Source organism: Mustela putorius, unplaced genomic scaffold (assembly GCF_011764305.1).
Source record: "Mustela putorius furo isolate JIRA1106 unplaced genomic scaffold, ASM1176430v1.1 tig00003983_pilon_pilon_pilon, whole genome shotgun sequence".
NCBI lineage: Eukaryota > Metazoa > Chordata > Mammalia > Carnivora > Mustelidae > Mustela > Mustela putorius.
The window spans coordinates 9832511-9850557 of record NW_025422123.1 but is presented as its reverse complement, the minus strand read 5'-3'; the positions used below and the strand labels follow the sequence as shown (position 1 = coordinate 9850557).

At 53.2% G+C, this 18047-nt stretch overlaps 2 protein-coding genes across 8 annotated transcripts; one reads left to right on the top strand and one right to left on the bottom strand.

Annotated features, from left to right (window-relative positions):
• Positions 1-582: 582 nt before the first annotated feature.
• CRIP3 (cysteine rich protein 3) lies at positions 583-3644 on the top strand. Of its 5 annotated transcripts, XM_004739843.3 has the most exons (8): positions 590-858; positions 1110-1204; positions 1610-1667; positions 1764-1895; positions 2650-2721; positions 2845-2939; positions 3039-3096; positions 3262-3644. In XM_004739843.3, the coding sequence occupies exons 1-8, from the start codon at positions 816-818 to the stop codon at positions 3321-3323; spliced, it is 615 nt and encodes a 204-aa protein (XP_004739900.1). In that variant the 5' UTR covers positions 590-815; the 3' UTR covers positions 3324-3644. The 5 variants fall into 5 exon arrangements, with proteins under 5 accessions (XP_004739902.1, XP_004739900.1, XP_012917481.1 ...); XM_004739845.3 differs by lacking the exon at positions 3039-3096 and having other exon boundaries at positions 583-858; XM_013062027.2 differs by lacking the exons at positions 590-858; positions 1610-1667 and having other exon boundaries at positions 2622-2721.
• On the bottom strand, positions 3594-10418 carry SLC22A7 (solute carrier family 22 member 7). Of its 3 annotated transcripts, XM_004739841.3 has the most exons (10): positions 9940-10418; positions 9195-9298; positions 8904-9058; positions 8611-8779; positions 7506-7629; positions 7053-7162; positions 6325-6539; positions 6055-6163; positions 4812-5015; positions 3594-4419 (listed from the first exon to the last, which is right to left on the bottom strand). In XM_004739841.3, the coding sequence occupies exons 1-10, from the start codon at positions 10330-10332 to the stop codon at positions 4365-4367; spliced, it is 1638 nt and encodes a 545-aa protein (XP_004739898.1). In that variant the 5' UTR covers positions 10333-10418; the 3' UTR covers positions 3594-4364. The 3 variants fall into 3 exon arrangements, with proteins under 3 accessions (XP_004739898.1, XP_004739896.2, XP_012917466.1); XM_004739839.3 differs by lacking the exon at positions 9195-9298 and having other exon boundaries at positions 7570-7629; XM_013062012.2 differs by lacking the exons at positions 8611-8779; positions 9195-9298.
• Positions 10419-18047: the final 7629 nt, after the last annotated feature.

The window sequence follows — 18047 nt, the reverse complement described above, 5'->3', positions numbered from 1 at the left end:
TATTAAAACCTTGAAACTAAATTAGGAATATGTAATTGTGTCTGAGTTATATATTTAAATTTAATACGCTTTGTAATTTCACAAGAAAACCATTGTATCCAGACCACACTTTGAGGCTACCGAAGAGTCTTTTGAGTTTATTATGGGATCCATCTTAAAGATAGCTATCGATTTTAGAGCAGCTATGTGCCAAGCACTGAGCCCTTTACACGTACTAGCTTCATTCCCACAACAATCCTATGAGGTAAAGATTAATCATCATACTCATTGTACAAATAAAATGGATGCGGAGGAAATTTGCCTGAAGCCAGAGAGTAAGTGGCAGAGATGCGCTCCAGATTCCGACGCTCTTAACCTCCTGAGACGGTCAAGGCGGAGTTAAACCATTTCGGAGAAGGCTGACCCTTAGCTTTGAGGAAATTAGTGTTTTCATGAAGTCCGCCCTCTGGACAGTTTTCCCGTTTGTTCGAAGACAGAAACTAGTGCCCCTCCCCCCACCCCCACCCCCCCGCCCCCGGCCCCGGCGACTTCACTGCTCTCTTCCTTTCCCGTCTGGCTACAAGTCCCACTGTCACCACCACGGGTCGGAGGCTTTAGCTTTTGGAACTGCGAAATCGCCGGCGTCTCCCAGGTGGAATTGGTCTAAATTTCTGACAGCCAATAGGCGGCGAGGAGCTACTGTTTCAGCCCAATGAGGCTCCCAGCGGAGCCATGGGCGGGGCCGGCGGAGGGGGCGGGGCCGGCGGAGGGGGCGGGACCGAAGCCCCCCACCGTGGTGCCTACTGTGTGAGGCGCAGGCTGCGCTGAGCGGAGCCATGAGCTGGACCTGCCCGCGTTGCCAGCAACCCGTTTTCTTCGGTGAGGCCCGGGCTGAGGAGGGGGAGATGGGGCGAGTGTGAGCCGGGGCGTTGGAGGAGCTTGCAACAGCGTGGCCTCAGACCCTCTTTCCACCTCTGGGGCGCAGGGCACTCGGGCGGGTTCGAGCTGAACTTCCCCGGACACTCCCCGCAGTGTCTAGGAAGCAGGCGGGCGGGGCTAAGGAGGGAAAAGGGGGCCCCCCGCTGCGTGGCCTATCTCCCCACATCCCGGTTCCACCTTGTCCCCCACAGCGGAGAAGGTGAGCTCCCTGGGCAAGAACTGGCACCGCTTCTGCCTGAAATGTGAGCGCTGCCACAGCGTCCTGTCCCCAGGAGGGCATGCAGAGGTGAGGCCTGGCCAGGGCGCACAGCCCTGTATCTGTCACTGTCCCCTAAGCACCAGCCCCCAGTTTCGACTCAGGAGGCTCACTAAAGGCAACCTCAGCAAATACCAAGACCACCTACTCGGAGGGCCCCACACCAGCCAGGATTTGGGATACCTGAGTTGTGCTGGTGGACCCCATTCCTTTTGGTGGGGAGGGGAAGGAAGCCACGGTTTTCTGACATGCTCTTGCTCATTCTCCTGACCACGGTGGCAATTCTGACATGCTCACCCTACACCTCTCCCAGCCCCACAAGCCCAGGCTAATGGACAGACACCCCTGGTAGTCTGTCCTTAGAGAAGGCCCACCCACCCACCCTACCCCAGGCCTTTAGTCCTGAGCAGCCCTCTTTCCTCTGCTTGTGCCTAGCACAATGGGAGGCCATATTGCCACAAGCCATGCTATGGGGCTCTCTTCGGACCCAGAGGTAAGTACCAGCCTAGAAGAGGCCAGGGGACAGCAGGACCCTCTTTGTGGCCTGGAACTGGAGGTTCAAGCCTGACAGCCACTATTTTCTCTACAGGGGTGAACATTGGTGGTGTGGGCTCCTACCTCTACAACCCTCCCACTCCCACCCCAGCCAGCACCACTCCCCTCAGCCCCAGCAGTTTCAGCCCCCCCAGGCCCAGGACTGGCCTCCCCCAGGGCAAGAAAAGTAAGTGAAGTTGGGCCCCAGCTACTCCTCATCCCCAGGCTGGAACAGGTCTCCTACCTAGTCCTCTGCTTCACATTCCTATAACTTCGTTTGTGGCAAAGTCTTCTCTTACTCGTGGCCCTTTTTGGGGGGTTCTCTGATGTGAGCTGCTGAGTTAAGAGGTAAATTGAGTAGATGGCATTATCACCTGCATTTTACAGGTGAGGAAACCAAGGTTTGGAGAGAGCAAGTGGCATTGTGCAGTCACACAGCGAGTCAGGCAAAGCTGGCCTAGAATTCAGGCCTCTCCCAAGCCAAGGCCATGGAAAGAATGACCTAGGAGTGAGAGGTCATTGAGACAGGGTCAGCCCCTCTTATTCTTCCACTTCTTTCCTCTCCCTGTACCTTCCTCCCATCCCCTAGAGTGGGCAATGACGCTATGCTCCCCAACACCTGACACCCATGCCCTGGCCTTCTCCTGTATCAGCTCAGGTTTCCTGAGGATAGAGTTGCTGACCAGGGTTAAGCTAGTGGACACCTGAACCCCTGGGAGGAGAAGGAAGCAGGGGGTCCCTTCTGCAGAAAGGTTGGGGACAGAAGGTGGGGGTCATAGGAGACTCAGCTCTGCCCAAGAAAGCAGATCCATGGCGAGCTGGGTGGAGTGCTCCGGGATGAGCATGGCTTTTGGAAGAAGCCATGTGCAGGCCGGTGCTGATGGGCCCTGCTTAGGCCTGGCCCCCACCTCAGCCCTAGCCAGGGCCTCTTCCCCTTAAAGGCCCTCCCCACATGAAGACATTCACTGGGGAGACTTCACTGTGCCCAGGCTGCGAGGAACCTGTCTATTTTGGTAAGTAACAATGGAAAGCTTGGGGAGGAGGGAAGAGGATGGGCATCAAAGTGTAGGGAGGTGGTGCAAAGCAGGTAGGTCTCATTGCCCTGCCCTAGAATTACCAGTTCTCTCCACCACCAGCTGAGAAGGTGATGTCTTTGGGTAGAAACTGGCACCGACCCTGTCTGAGGTGCCAGCGCTGCCGGAAGACCCTGACTGCTGGGAGTCATGCTGAGGTGAACGGGGCAGGGATGGGTACTTATGTCGGGAGGAGGTAGGCTGGAGATGGGAAGAGAGCCAAGCTGAGATGGCTCTCTTTTCTCTCTATGTCCCAGCATGACGGCGTCCCCTACTGCCACATCCCCTGCTACGGCTACCTGTTTGGCCCCAAAGGTGGGCAGCCCCACCCCAGACAGCGGGCCTAAAGTATGGCATGTGGGGATGTGTGGACAACTTCCCCTGTAGTCAAACACACCCAGGCCCCTCCCAATCCCCTTCATCCCTCGGCCCAACAACCCCCACCCCCAAGGCCCTTGGTGACGGGGCTCTCTCCCTCAGGTGTGAACATTGGTGATGTGGGCTGCTACATCTATGACCCCGTGGAGATAAAATCCAAATGAGACGCTCACAGGAGAGGTCACTCTAACTCAGGCCACATACCATCCCATCCATGGTTGAGTGGGAGCTACAGAATTCTTCAGTCCCACGGTGGGGAATATGGTCTTCCAGTGGCCTGGGCCTAGGCTCCATGGTAGACCAGGGAGCCTAGACCTTGCTGATGCCTCACTTCTCGTTCCCTTGTGGCCAGGAGGACACAGACCACCACATTTTAAAGGGTGTCCTCCCGGCCTTCCCAGTCCGTTTCCCTAGCAAATTCTGTAATTTCAAGGTACTTAAGAAACGTGTTTATTCTGGCTTCTCCAATAAAACGTTGGCTCCCATGCCTTCAACTCTTCTTTGGGCATGAGGTCTAAACAATGGGATGGAAGATGGGAGGTGTAGGGTGGGGGATGCATCACCCTGCAAAGTGCCTGGGAGGTATAGGGCCAATCATGGGCACAAAGCTCTGTTCTCTTGGTTACCCTCGACCTGGGAAGCTCCCAGTACCACACAGTGGACAGCATGCCCACAAACCTATTGGTGCCAGAAGTCATCATAGGGCAGTCCCTTCTTCAGCACCATCTCTAGAGGAAGCACGTTATTTGGCATCTCATTTGAGCCTGACAAAAGATAGATCCTGTGGTGAGGTCTACTAAAAGCTTTCATTATCCATTCAAGAGATGAACAGACTGAAGCCTTGAGAGGGAAAGCCACATGCCGAAGGTCACACAGCAAATCAGTGGCAAAGTTGGGATCAGATCGCAGGGGCAGACTGGCTTCCCATCCAGGGCTCGTCCGTGCTGCCCCAAACCCTTGGGGCACCTTCGTTTCTAGAACTACCCCCAGCCATGACAAGGGTACCAGAATTATTCAGCCACCGACTGCATTCTAGGAAGTCACCCAGCTGCTGGAGGCTGGGTGAGCACAGAGAGGGGGGCACTGTTGGCCACCCCAGCCCTGGGGAGGGGGCTTGATGGCCCCAGCCCCAGCCACAGGGCCTGCCCTTCTGGTCTTCCAGCCCCTGCTGCAGAAGTTCTGTGGAGAGCCTGCCCCGATACCACTCAGTCCTGGACCTGCTTCATGGGCATCTCTTCCTCCTGAAGGCTGGATGGGGCACTGTGGAGGAAGGAGTCGTGAGCAGTGGTGGGGTTTAGGCCCTGGGCCTCCCACCCGAGCCTGCCCCATCAGGGCTGGCCTACACCTCCCCCCATCTGCTAGTATAAAAACATGGGTACTCCCTCAGGTGACTCCCACACATGCTTGCACACATCCCTGATGGACAGGCATACCTGAGTGTGCACACATCCACCTCTTCCTGGACAATCTTGGATATCCGTGTACACACACATATGGACTCGTGTACTTTTACATACCTCAAGTCATATGCCCATGCACACCAGATACACAACATGCAGACACGTCCTCTCTGCATCCTACCTAAGGCGTCAGGTACTTGAGCACTCATTCCCACATGCATGTGCTCACACAAACAGTCATTCTGTGCACACCTCCTCTCCACGTCCTGGATGGTCTCTGGCAGCTGTGCTTGCCTCGTCTCTGGTAGCAGGAGGGCAGTGCAGGCGGCCAGCAGGGCGATCCCCCCATAAGCGAGCTTGGGCAGTGGCAGCCATACTCCATCCAGCAAAGCTGCCAGTGGGGCCAGAGAGCCCCCCAGCCGGCCCACCAGTGAAGTCAGCCCCATCCCTGTCTGTCTGTTTGGAGAGAGGATGGGGGAACGGGTGGGTGGGTGTTCACATCTACTTAGGGTCATGCCTCAGAGGGCTCCCATCCTGGGCTGGCATATCCTGAGTCCCCTTCTCCCTAGATGGCTAAGAAAGCTGAGACTTCTTCCAGGTGGTCTTCCCATCTGTCCCCAGGCCAGGGACCCCAAGCCAGTATTCACCAGAGGATGGGACCCCCATTCTGACAGAATCAATCAGGTACTGCTGAAGGAAAATAAAAGTCATCAGAAAGGGGGTAGGGAAAGTGTAGTGTGGAAGGAAGAAGGTCCCAGCTCCCAGAGACCCTGCCATGTTGGTAGAGGAGGAACAAGGCTTTCTAAATTTACCCAGTCCCTACCTGCCAATAGCTAGTTGAAAGGATACCAGGGAGTGCCTGGATGGCTAAATTGGTTGGGCATGGCCACTCTGGATTTTGGTTCAGGTCATGATCTGGGGGTCGAGGGATGAAACCCCGCCTCAGCTCGGTGGGAGTCTGCTTGAGATTCTCTCCCTTTCCCTCTCCCTGTTTGCCCCTCTCCCCACTTCCTGTTCTCTCTCTCTCTTCTCTCTCTCAAATGAATACAGTCTTTAAAAAGGTAAAAAAAAAAAAAAAAAAGGAGGGGGGGTGGGCAGGTCTTAAGTCTGGAGACAACCCCTAGGCAGCACTGCCTGGGGCTATAGTGAATGGGAAGGGAAGGGCAGATAGTGCTTTTTGTGACTTTTCTTTTAAAGAGGCCTAGAGAAGTGTGACCTCGCTCAGGGTCACTTAGTAACAATAAAATGCTCTGCCTTCTACCAGATTTAAGCAAGCACAGACAGCTCTGATTAGCTCTTGTATTCTGCGTTCGGTTTAAGGAACGGGTAGGAGGAACTGGGCTGCAGTGTGTGTGGTGTTGGTAAAAAGATGTAACTACAAGCCCTCTGGGTGTCAGTGTGAGTGTGTGTGTTGAGGGGGGAGGGGTCGCTGGTAAAAAGATGTGACTACAAGCCCTCCCCCAGGTGGGTTGCCTGGAACCCAGGCTCCCCTCACCTGAGCACAGTAGGGTACAACTCCGACGTGAACAGGTAGGCAGTGGTGAAGGCACCTTCAGAAAAACCTTTCCCTATCACAGCCAGGGCGATGCTCCATGCGCCCATCTCTGGAGGAAAAAGGGTTCGGGTAGTGAGCGGGCCTTGCGGGAGACCCAGAGTTCCCGCGATGGGAGGTTCCCCGAGTGCTGGACTTTGAGCAGAAGCTTCCGGGAAAGGGCGGGCCTTCTTGGGCAGGAGGCGGGGCCTCCGGGCAGTGGGTGGGGCTCACCAGAGGGCACCAGCAGACTGGTACCCAAAGCGAGGGCCGTGCCCAGGAGCATTCCTGCTTGCGTGAGACGGCGTCCCACGTGGCGCACCAACAGGTAGACCAGCAGCTTGGAGGGCACCTCAACAGCCCCGAACAGCAGCTGCGTTTGGTACACGTTCAGCCCCAGCCCCGACAGGTCCAGGCTCAGGCCATAATAGGAGAAATTCACTCCAAACCTGAAAGGGGTCAGGATGCCACTCAGGGTGCCATCCTCCTTTTCACGCCCGACTCCTTGTCTTCTCTTTTTAGGAAACCTTGGCTTTTTAGAAGGACCATCTCTCCCACCTCCAGAGCCTACTGCCCACCACCTTCCCTGTCCCCATAACCCCCTGGGAGTGTGCAACATGTGCCAATGGCCAAAGCGTCTTTACCTAATCTTCACAGCAAGCCTTGAGGTAGGAACTAACAGTGTCCTGTTTTGCAGAAGGGGCTCTGAGGCCCGGTGTTGTGACCTGTCCAAGGTCTCAGAGCAAGGAAGTGGCAGAGCCTGCATCTGAGCCCCGCTTCTGATGACTGCTCCATCTTGTGACTTTCCAGAACCCCATGCCCGCAGGGGCTGGTGGTCCTGCTCCGCACAGTCACAGTTCACTTGTCCATCTTCCTCTCACACTCAGCACAATCCCGGAGTCTGCCGCCCCTCTGTCCACCTATGCCCACCCTGCCAGGCCCAGGCCAGGCTCCCTCCTTACCACATCACCATGCAGCACAGTGAGATGTATCGGAGCCGTGGGGTCCGGAACAGGTCTAAGTAGGAGGGTCTTTGAACTACTCGCTCCCGAGTGGCCACTTTGTTCAGGGCCTGGTGGGAGAGAAGGAGAGTTTGTGACATCAGAGTTGGCTTAGGCACATGGCTTAGCTAGGCACATTGATCTTCCTGGGTCTCTACTCTTCCTTCTTCAGCAGCGGGGGTGGGGATGCACTTGCAAGCTGAGTAGGGTGGGCCCTGAGTCAAGGATGTGGCCCACTGGAGCCAGGCAGGACATTTTGAAGAGTTTGGAACTCTCCACTGGAGGCCAGAAACTTTTCCTGCACACACACACTGGGCCCCAGGAAGGGGGCGCTCGACATAGGCCTCACACACACACACATGCACGTCCCTCTCATGCACGCACATGCACTCACACACACACATTCTCCCTCACCTCCCGGCTCAGGCCGTCTTCACCCACGAGCTGCCCATTGAGCCTGGCACAGCGGAGCAAGTACCTGTGGGCCTCCTCCACACGGCCCTGGGTCAGAAGCCAGCGTGCAGACTCGGGCACCCACCTGGGAGACAGACAGCAGGAGGCCCTTCAGGCAAAGTCAGCACCCACAGCCACATCTCCCTCCTGCACATACCACAGCCTGTCAACCTCCGGACTCTTGCCCATGCAGTCTCTCAACATGGCCCAAACCCTCCTCACCTGACGGACTTTAATTCATCCTTTAAGGCCCAACTTAAAAGCCACCTTCTCCCACACTTCCTTGCCCAGGCCTGGATCCGCTACAGCCTAGGATTCCCTTCTCTCCAGCTGGATTGGTTTCATTCCTGAGACCACAACCCCCAGCATCAGCCGCCCACTTCTCCCACAGGTGATAGGGTGAAGGAGAGAGAGACACACAGAAATCCCCGAGGGGCATCAAAAGCCAGTTCATTTTGGGGAGGCAATGAAATGGCCACCCTGCCTGGCTTCCTACCCTCCTACTTGGACTCCCTATCCCTGTGCTGGCCCTATCTCTGGCCCTGTCTCTCTTGTCACTCCTCCAACCATCTCTATCTGTCCCTCTGAATCTGCCTTTCAGGTCTGGCTTCTGACACTTTCTCTCACTGATTCTGTTTCTGTCTCTCCACCATCTCTCTATATGTTGCCCTGTGTTTCTCTGCTTCTCATGTCCAGTGCCATCTTCTTTGTACTGGTCGGTTTCTCTTTCTCTCTTTTTCCATTTCTCGGTCATTGACTTTCTCTTCATCTCTCAGTCATTCTGTATTCGAAGCTCAGCCTCTGATTAGTTCTATCTCGGGGGACGCCTGGGTGGCTCAGTTGGTTAAGCAACTGCCTTAGGCTCAGGTCATGATCCCAGAGTCCTGGGATCGAGTCCCGCATCAGGCTCCCAGCTCCATGGGGATTCTGCTTCTCACCCTGACCTCCCCTCTCATGCTCGCTCACTCTGTCTCTCTCTCTCTCAAATAAATAAATAAAATCTTTAAAAAATAATAATAGTAATTCTATCTCTATCTCCCACTCCCAAGCTGCCCACAGTCCTCACCAGAGGCTGAGGATGCCTGGGGCACAAGGCAGAGTGACAGCCAGCAGAAGCCATCGCCAGTCCCGTATCAGGTATCCGACCAGCGCCAAGAGCATCACGCCCACTGTCCAGAAGGTGCCGCTTAGGACACCTGCCACGGTGCGGTGCCCCACGTCCAGCCATTCCATTTCTGGGCCCAGGGCAGGGGCCAGAGACAGGAAGAAGATTAGCAAGGACCAGATGGGTTTAGTCTCACCCTTGACAACTGCCTCCCTCCAATCTCCTAGGCCCTGCCCGTCCTTTGCCTGCCTTACCCAGTGGCATCACGATGATGGTGAAGCCAGCCAGAGCTGTGCCAGTGAGGGTGCGGGTGATGACGAACATGATGTAGCTCACCGAGGCTGCAGACGCCAGGCCTAGCACCAGGGAACTCACATAGGCCACCAGCAGCAGACGGCGTCTCCCAAACCTGCACAGGGGTCACGCGGCGTCAGCTCCCCCTGAAGAGGGGAGGTCTCACGACAGAGGTAGAACAGGCCCATAACCCCAGCTAGTGGGAGAGGGTTCCCCACCCGCTCCCCTGCCCACCCCCCACTCCACCCCACCTGTCAGACAGGTATCCGAAGGCCACAGCCCCCACCAGCACACCAGCAAAAAAGAAAGTGGAAGTGGCTTTGTTCAGGCCTTTCTGCTCGCACACGAGGTCCCACTGCAGGGACAAACAGGGAAGGGCCTCCCATGGGTACAGGCCCTCTCCAGCTAGCACCGACCCTTCCTCTCTAGACTCTGGGGCCTTCCAAGGTCAACAGTCCCATCCTGGCGCCTCCATGTCAGATAAGAAACCCTCAACTATTCACCCAACTTGAGGGGTAAGAGACTTTGCACCCCCCAATCCTGCAGCGTCAGTTTCTTCCCATGGAGGGCCTTCTCTTTGACAACAGGTCTGCTCCTCTCCAGACAGAATGCCCCCGTCTGTGTTCACCTCTAGAAGGATTATATAAATCCCAGACCTGGGACCAAAAAGAAGAAGAGAAAGAAGGAGGCCTGTATTGTTTCTTCACCTCCTACTGTAGAAACGCCTTTCCCAACTCTCTCTCCCAGCTCCCTGGAGCCGTCTTAGCCCTTCCCTGCCTTAATCACCTCCCAGCTGACACTAGCAGCTCCCCGTAAGGGCTACTTACTACAGGCCAGGAACGAAGCTCACTGCTTTAAATTCATAGATCCCATCTACAGATAGGTAAACTGAGACTCTAAAAAGTAAGGTAATGCGTCTCCTGCCCACACAGTAATCACCCAAGGCAGTGTCAGGCCCATCCCACTCTCGTGTCCCCCAGTCTCACACACGAGTACCTCGGTTGCAATGGTGGAGGAGAACTCGGAGCGGTCGTAGTCCCAGCCCTGAGGGCAGGGTGCTGTGGAGGGCTCACCCTCCAGCTGCCCAGGGCTCTGATCCGCTCCCCAAAACGTGGTGTTGGGGAGGGCCTGGGAGTGGGTGAAGTAGAGGCAGGAGCTGAGGGTGCCGTCAGGCTCCCGGGGCAGGTGGGCCTCCAGCCACGCGTCCTGGTGGCTGAAGTTGGCGGGGGCACCAGGCAGCGCACAGCGGTGGGCAGGTATGGCCGCCAGGAAGACGGGCAGGAGGAAGTGCATGGGCAGCAGCACTCGGGGAAGGGCCAGCAGGGCCACATTGCACAGCTGGAAGGGCCCAAAGCCGCCCACCTGCTCTAGCAGCTCCTCGAATCTCATGGCGCCCACCCACCAACGGTTATCAGTGCCACTTTCCTCTGTAGTGCTCAGGACAGCCTGGCCCACCCACCACTTGGACCCTTGGACTCTGGAGGCGGGACCAGTTCATCTGAAGAGCAGAGAGCCTATAGTTGGAATCCAGCCCAGGGGCTGGGCCAGCACTGGGCCCTCCCTGGTCACCAGGTCTTCAGGGATCCTGGCTGGTTCGGCCCACAGCCTGGGGGAGGGGCTGCCATCCATTGGGAGGTCACTGACTCTGTGGCTCTGGGACTTACAGATCGGTGCTCAGGGACCAAGTGGGCTAGCCTCGGGTTGCCATGATGGGGTAGCTGGGATGTGTAGGAAGTGAGCCCCTGACCCCTTGATCAACAGAGCTCCAAGAGTCCCTAAGAGGAGGAGTCCTCCAGGGCATGGTGACAACTCTCCTGGGATGCCCTTTGTTCCATGGGAGATTTAGGTCAGCCTTACCTAATGAAGCCACAGCTCTGCTGGGCCCCCAAGATTCAAGACTGAGGGCCAGGGGCTACTTGTGTGGTTCAGCTGGTAAAGCATCCAACAGGTGATTTCGGCTCAGGTCATGATCTCATCGGTTGTTCAGCGGGGAGTCTGCTTCTCTCCCTCTGCCACTCCCCTTGCTCACTCCCTCTCTCTATATATCTCAAATAAATAAATAAATCTTTTTTAAAAGGAGGGAGGGAGGCTGCCTTCAGCTTGGGCCATGATCCAGGACCCTGGGATTGGGCTCTGACTTGGACTCCCAGCTCAGTGCAGAGCCTGCTTGCTTCTTCCTCTCCCTCTGCCTGCTGCCCCCCTACTTATGCTCTCTCTCAAATAAATTTTAAAAAGGAAGGAGAAAAGAAAGAAAGAAAGAAAAGACTGAGGGCCAGGCCGTAACCAGGTGAAGAGTTCTTTTTGCTGAGCCACAAACCCTCTGTAAACCTTTAGACCCCCACCTGGAACTGACGGGGCAGCCTGGCCACTCTGGGGACCCCAGACCCATCACTCTCCCACTTGCCATACACGCAGTGCCTCCTGCCTGCCCCCTACCCCTATTTTCAGAGCTTCCCCTTTGGGGATTGGCTAGGTAAGGAAAGAGAGGGCTTGCCAAGGTCCTGCCATGCCCATCAGCAATGCCTAAGACTCAGGATCTATCTAGCCTCCCACATTCAGTTCTCGTTCACGACCTCTGCAGCAAAAGCACAGCACAGACCAGCACTACCGGCTTCATTCTGATCTGCTTCTCCAAACTCTGGGTTGGCAGAGATGGGAGGTCATCAGATTTTTTCCAAAAGCTCCAGATTTCTTTTTCCTTTTTAAGATTTGTATTTATTTATTTGTCAGAGAGAGAGCGCGAGCGAGAGCACAAGCAAGGGGAGGGGCAGAGGCAGAGGAAGAAGCAGACTCCCCACTGAGCAAGGAGCCTGCTGTGGGGAATCGATCCCAGGACCCTGGGGTCATGACCTGAATCAAAAGCAGACGCCCAATCGACCGGGCCACCCACGGGTCCCAAGGACTCCAGGTTTCTAAGCAAATTGACTTGCAAACCTAAAAACAGTTTAAAAACCACTAGTCTAATCTAACCCTCACTTTGAATAGCTAAGGAAATGGGGCGGAGGGGTTGTGCTGACTAGGGCCACTCTGGGACTCAGCAGCATAACTGGAGAGAGGACCAGGACCCCTGCTTCTGGCCCAGGCCTTTGACCTAAGCTGCTGGGTTCCCTGAGATGGCTCTGGAAGGGAACTTAGTCAGTGACATGGTGTGTGGTAAGGGTGGTGCTAATAACTTGGGGGCAAGGGCAGTGACAAGTGATAACAGAAAGATGATACAAGCGTTCTGCAGAGTGCCCAGATGGCCCAGACGCAGCTCCTGCCCTCGGTGAGCACGCCGTCTAGCAGGAGGATCAGAACCAGGTGAACACACCTCCTAGCCTCCGGTCTCACTCCTGTCAGCCCATTCGCCACACACCTGCCACAGAGGACTTTTTCTTTTTTTTTTTTTAAGATTTATTTATTTATTTGACAAGAGCGAGAGGGATCACAAGTAGGCAGAGAGGCAGGCAGGGGCGGGGGAAGCAGGCTCCCTGCTGAGCAGAGAGCCCAATGTGGGGCTCCATCCCAGGACCCTGAGATCATGCCTTGAGCCCAAAGCAGAGGCTTAACCCACTGAGCCACCCAGGTGCCCACAGAGGACATTTTTAAAACACAAAGCTGACATGGCAGTGGCTCAGGGCAAAGCCCTCCCACTGCTGGAGGGTGAAAGTCCAGCTCCTTCCCTCAGCCCACACGATTCCCCCCAAGCTCAGCGCCTCTCTGTTTCCTCCTGGCCCTTCCCTGACATCCCCTGTCCCTCCATGTCCCCAAACACACCAGCCCTGCCGACTCCTCCCACAGTGTTCCTCCCTCATTTAATACTATATAATCATATTATTTATGTAGGAATATAAAATACCAGGGCACCTGGTTGGCTCTTTTGGTAGAACATGCAACTCTTGATCTTAGGGTCTGGAGTTCAAGCCCCATGCTAGGCATGGAGCCCACTTAAAAAAATAAATAAATATGAACAAGCAAACAAATAAAATACCACAACCCTTCGCATCTTGGAGAACTAACTTTTGCTGACATCTTACCTCTGTGGCCCATCCAGTAGCTCACTCTGAAGTTTTCACAGCCAGGGGAATCCGCCAATGAGGCCAAGTCTGGGCATTGGCTGTGGTGCCTTCCTCCTGCCACCACCACATGTCTCTCCCACCTTAACATAAAGCCTCTGCCTTCAGCTCAGGTCATGATCTCAGGGCCCTGGGATCGAGCCCTGCATCGGGCTCTCTGCTCAGCAGGGAGCCCACTTCCTCCTCTCTCTCTCTCTCTGCCTGCCTCTCTGCCTGCTTGTGATCTCTGTCTGTCAAATAAATAAATAAAATCTTTAATTAAAAAAAGAAAGAAAGAGCTGATAGTCAGATGGTGGTTACCTCTCCCCTTATGCATTGACTCCTAAGAAACTCAGATCTGAATCTTAGCCCCTTTCTGCAGAGAAAGATTTGGTATTAACTGTACTCCTGGCTATAGGTATAGGTCCCCAGCCTATATGGCCTCTCTCTTCTCTCATGTCATCAAGGAGTAGGGATGACAGTGGCCGTGATATCTGGAGACAGATGATAGAACTAGGCAGACAAGGTTTGAAACCTAGGGTCTAACCAGAGGGAAGATCAGCTCTAAATCACCAGTTAAGAGCTGATTTTGATTAAATATTTAACCATCCTCATTCCTCTCCCACCTGGGAATCCAAACCTGAGCATCCAAACCTGAGCTCAGAGGCCAAGCTGGGGGAAGCATTCATTTATACCCGACTACAGGAGAAGGAGAGACTTGTGCACTGGAAAAAAATAGCAACTCCTTAGTTGAAATTATTGCTAAAACTGTTGGAGGGTTTGGGGAAGAATAAGTTCTTAGGATAAACTTTCCCTATATGGGATTGCTTCCAATATGGAAGGAATCACTTACACTTCAGGACTTCTTACCCTTTTGTCCCTCTCTACATTGAGTGACCTCATATGACCTCCCCATTTTAGCTGGGACTTCACTGACCATTAACTATTGCTACAACCCATGTACTTATTTCCTGCAATGATGATGGTGGCAATGATGGTGGAATTAATTCCAACTGATGATATCGGTTGTAGTGAAAAGTATGGTGATGGGATGATGTAATTGTGATCAAATGAGAATACTGATGATAAACGGATGGTAATGGGAGTGACTGGAGTAGGGATAAGGGGTATGGGTCTAGGATAGTGGTAATAGTGATCTGGTTATAAGGCAGTGGTGGTGACAAGGATCATGTGGTAGATGATAATGACGGTGGTAGTGGTGGTGGACCACCATGTTCTACCAGTGGACGAAGATGTGTAAGTTCCTTGAGAGCAAGAACCTTCTCTCTCTTGTTAAGCATTATGTTATCAGAGGCTAGTAGTGTTGATGGTGGTGGTGGTGGTGGTAATGGAGCCTAGTTTGGGAGAAGAGGACCTGTGATTTGAGTAATGATGGTGCCAGTAATAGAGTTAGAGTTGGGTAATGGACATACAGCTAGCGAATGTTGATGGTGGCGGTATATCATGTCACTTTGGGTTTAAGGGTACATGGATGAGAAGAAATGCAGAAGTTGCCACCTGGAGTTGGTGAAAATGGGCTTGTATCATGTGTCCCTCTGACCTATGGCCACTTTCCCATGACCATGCGGCCTCCCCTCCCCCATCACCTCATCACCATGATCTGCTAGGGACTTAGAAGATCATCCTGACCATTCTTCTATCTTGGGTTAGTCTCAGCTCTTATTCTGGCCTCGACTCCTGATTAGCCAGAGGGAAAATCTCAGCAGGCCCCTGTGTCTGAAGATTAGAGGCACAGTCTCCACACTCCCACCCTGTCTCTCTTCTCCAGAGTAATCCCCAAGGGTCTCTCTCTACTAACAAAGTCCCCTCCAATGTCCTTGATCTTGTGGCTCCTCTCTGGCCCCTGACTCATAAACCTTGATGAAGTCACTTATTTCTCTGGGTCCCTGTCCTTAGAGCTCTCTGGGCCATAGGACAGAAAAGAGAACTCTCTTTCTCGGGAAGTAGAGAGAAGGTTGGCCAGGACCTGGGCAGGTCCTCACCCATGGAGCATCAGGCAGGCTCATATATTTTATGAAATCCATTTCACATAGTATATGAAATGTCCAAAAAGGCAAATCTGTACAGAAACAGAAAGTAGATTAGTGGCTGCCTAGGATTAGGGTTGACTGCTAATGGATAAGGAGTTTCTTTGGGGGGTTCTAAAATTGATTGTGGTGATGGTTGCACAACTCTATGAATATACCACAAACTGTATTTTAGGACATATTGTTGGGCATCAAAATTATGTTTCGGAATAGCAAGTGTAACATGCTCTTCTATTTATGGGGAGGACAGGGCAAGAAGGAGGGAAAGAGCTATGATTATTTTTTCAAGATTGTATTATTTATTTGACAGAGAGAGAGAGCACGCACTAGCAGGGGCAGTGGCAGGCAGAGGGAAAGGGAAAAGCAGGTTACCTGCTGAGCAGGAAGTCCAATGTGGAGCTCAATTCCAGGACCCCGAGATCATGACCAGAGCTGAAGGCAGACGCTTAACTGACTGAGCCACCCAGGCGCCCTGGGAGAGAGGTATTATAAACATAAGAAAGAAGTCATTGAGGCGTCTGGCTGGCTCAGATGGAAGAGCACATGACTCGATCTTGGGATTCTGAGTTGGAGCCCCACGTTGGGTATAGAGATTACTTAAAAAATAAAATCTTTCAGGGGCGTGTGGGTGACTCAGTCACTTGGACATCCGACGCTCGGTTTCCATCCCAGTCATGATCTCTGTGTTACTGGGATCAACTGAGCCCCATGTTGAGTTCCCTATTCCCCACCCCAGTTCCATAATCAGCAGGGCACCCACTTGAGGATTCTCTCCCTCTGTCCCTCCTTCCACTTGCACACACGCTCGAGAGCACTCTCTGTCTCTCTCTCAAATAAATAAACAATTCTCAAAATAAAACAAAATAAAATCTTTAAAAAAGAGAAAGAAGAAGAAGCCAGTCATAGGAGTTACCTCTAGATGATCAGATTCATGGATGGGGGGACTTTACTATTTTATTTTATATCTGTTTACATTTGCCTTTATACTCTAAATATGATCTGTTTTTTACTTTCTTTCTTTTTTTTTTTTTTAAGATTTTATTCATTCACTTGACAGAGAGCACAGGCAAGGGGAGCAGCAGGCAGATGGAGAGGGAGAAGCAGGCTCCCACCAAGCAGGGAGCCTGAGTCAGGGCTCAATTCCAGGACCCTGGGATCAAAACCTGAGCTGAAGGCAGATGCTTAACAATGACTGAGCCACCCAGGTGCCCCTTGACTATATTTTTTAAAGATTTATTTATTTGCTTGAGAGAGAGAGAAAGCCCATGAACATGTGGTGGGGGGGTAAGAGGGGTAGAGGGAGAGAGAGTCTTAAGCAGACCCCCCCCCCACGAGCACAGAGTCTGACTTGGAGCTTGATCCCAAAACCCTGAGATCAAGGCCCTGAGCTCATCAGCTGCATGGAAACCAAGAGTCAACCACTTAATTGACAGAGCCACCCAGGGGCCTCTGCTTTTGACATTTTTAAGCAAGAAGGAAGCTGAAAGCATGTGGCAATCCCTCTGAAGTCTGGCAAATTAGGACCTAGAGCCCCCGGCACGTGTGTCAGAAGCAATGGAACCCCAGGGGGCAGGGGCAAGAACAGGAGACAGTTACACATGTTCTGGAACGTCAGAGCTAGAGCTACATGTGCATGGTTTTCTTGGAGGGAAAGCAGAACTTCTGAGCTAGGCCCCTTTCCCTCGGACCCCAGGCACAGCCAGGAGTGTGTCCTGGGATGGAAACTATCTGTGTATGGCCTTGGTGAAAATTTCACACCCACTGAAATAGGGTCCAAAAGGCAAAAGGTACAGCAAGTACCCTGCAGGAAAGCCTCCCATCCCCCGCCCCAGCCCCTCTCCCTGAAGTGAACCAGACTCCTCTCACTCGTGAAAATAGCTGCACAGCATACACTCCGCTCTCCCATGTACTCTCATTCTCGGAGGCCAGTCCTTAGGTGTGTACAAAACACATACATCCCCTTCACCGTGGAGCCTCACAGTACCACCGTACCGGAGGCCACACTGTACGGATCAGCCCCAATCAGGGGACGTTTAGACTGCTTCTGAACATTTTTAAAAGAAGGCTTCACGGGATTGGGAGGGAGACAAACCATAAGTGACTCTTAATCTCACAAAACAAACTGAGGGTTGCTGGGGGGAGGGGGGTTGGGAGAAGGGGGTGGGATTATGGACATTGGGGAGGGTATGTGCTTTGGTGAGTGCTGTGAAGTGTGTAAACCTGGTGATTCACAGACCTGTACCCCTGGGGATAAAAATGTATGTTTATAAAAAATAAAAAATTAATTAAAAAAAAAGAAATGTTTAAAACAAGTTAAAAAAAAAAAAAAAGAAGAAGGCTTCACGCCCAACATAGGGCCTGATCCCACGACACCAAGATCAAGATAGCAGATGAGTCTGTGCGATTTTAACGAGAAAGCTCCCATTTCCAGACATTTTGAGTATGAGATCGCGGCTGAGGCTTTGTAGAGTTCCTTCCGTGCAGTATACTGCGGTGAGTAACTTTGCACACATGGAATTTGGCAAGTCTACCCACCCTCTACAGGATGCGTGTCTAGAAATGGAGATGCTAGTTCACAGGCTACACTCATTTATAATTTCTACGGATGTCGCTAGAATAATGGCCATGGTTTCTCTTTGCCTGGGAGCTGCTTAGCTTTGTGGTTTTCCAAACACTCCCTTGTGTCTGTTAACTTCGGGGCAATGAAAATTCCTCCTCCCTCCCTCTCAGCTGGCTGGCACAAAGCGGGACTCAGTCTCACGCCCTTGGAGAGAGAGCCAGGGGAGCTGAGCATGGCAGGCTCTGCAGTCAGAGACAGAGGGCGGCCCAGTGTGACCCTGTATCTGTCCTGTCCTCAGCTTCTGTTTCCAGCTCTGTAGAGACAATCTGCTTCCCACGATGGTTCCTCCCTACTTGTCCACCAACCTGCACTCTTCACCACTGCCCACCCCTAGCCCCAGGTCCTGGGCTTTGCCCTCCTCCCCAAAGAAAGAAGAGTCCAGGCCAACAAAACGAAAGGTCC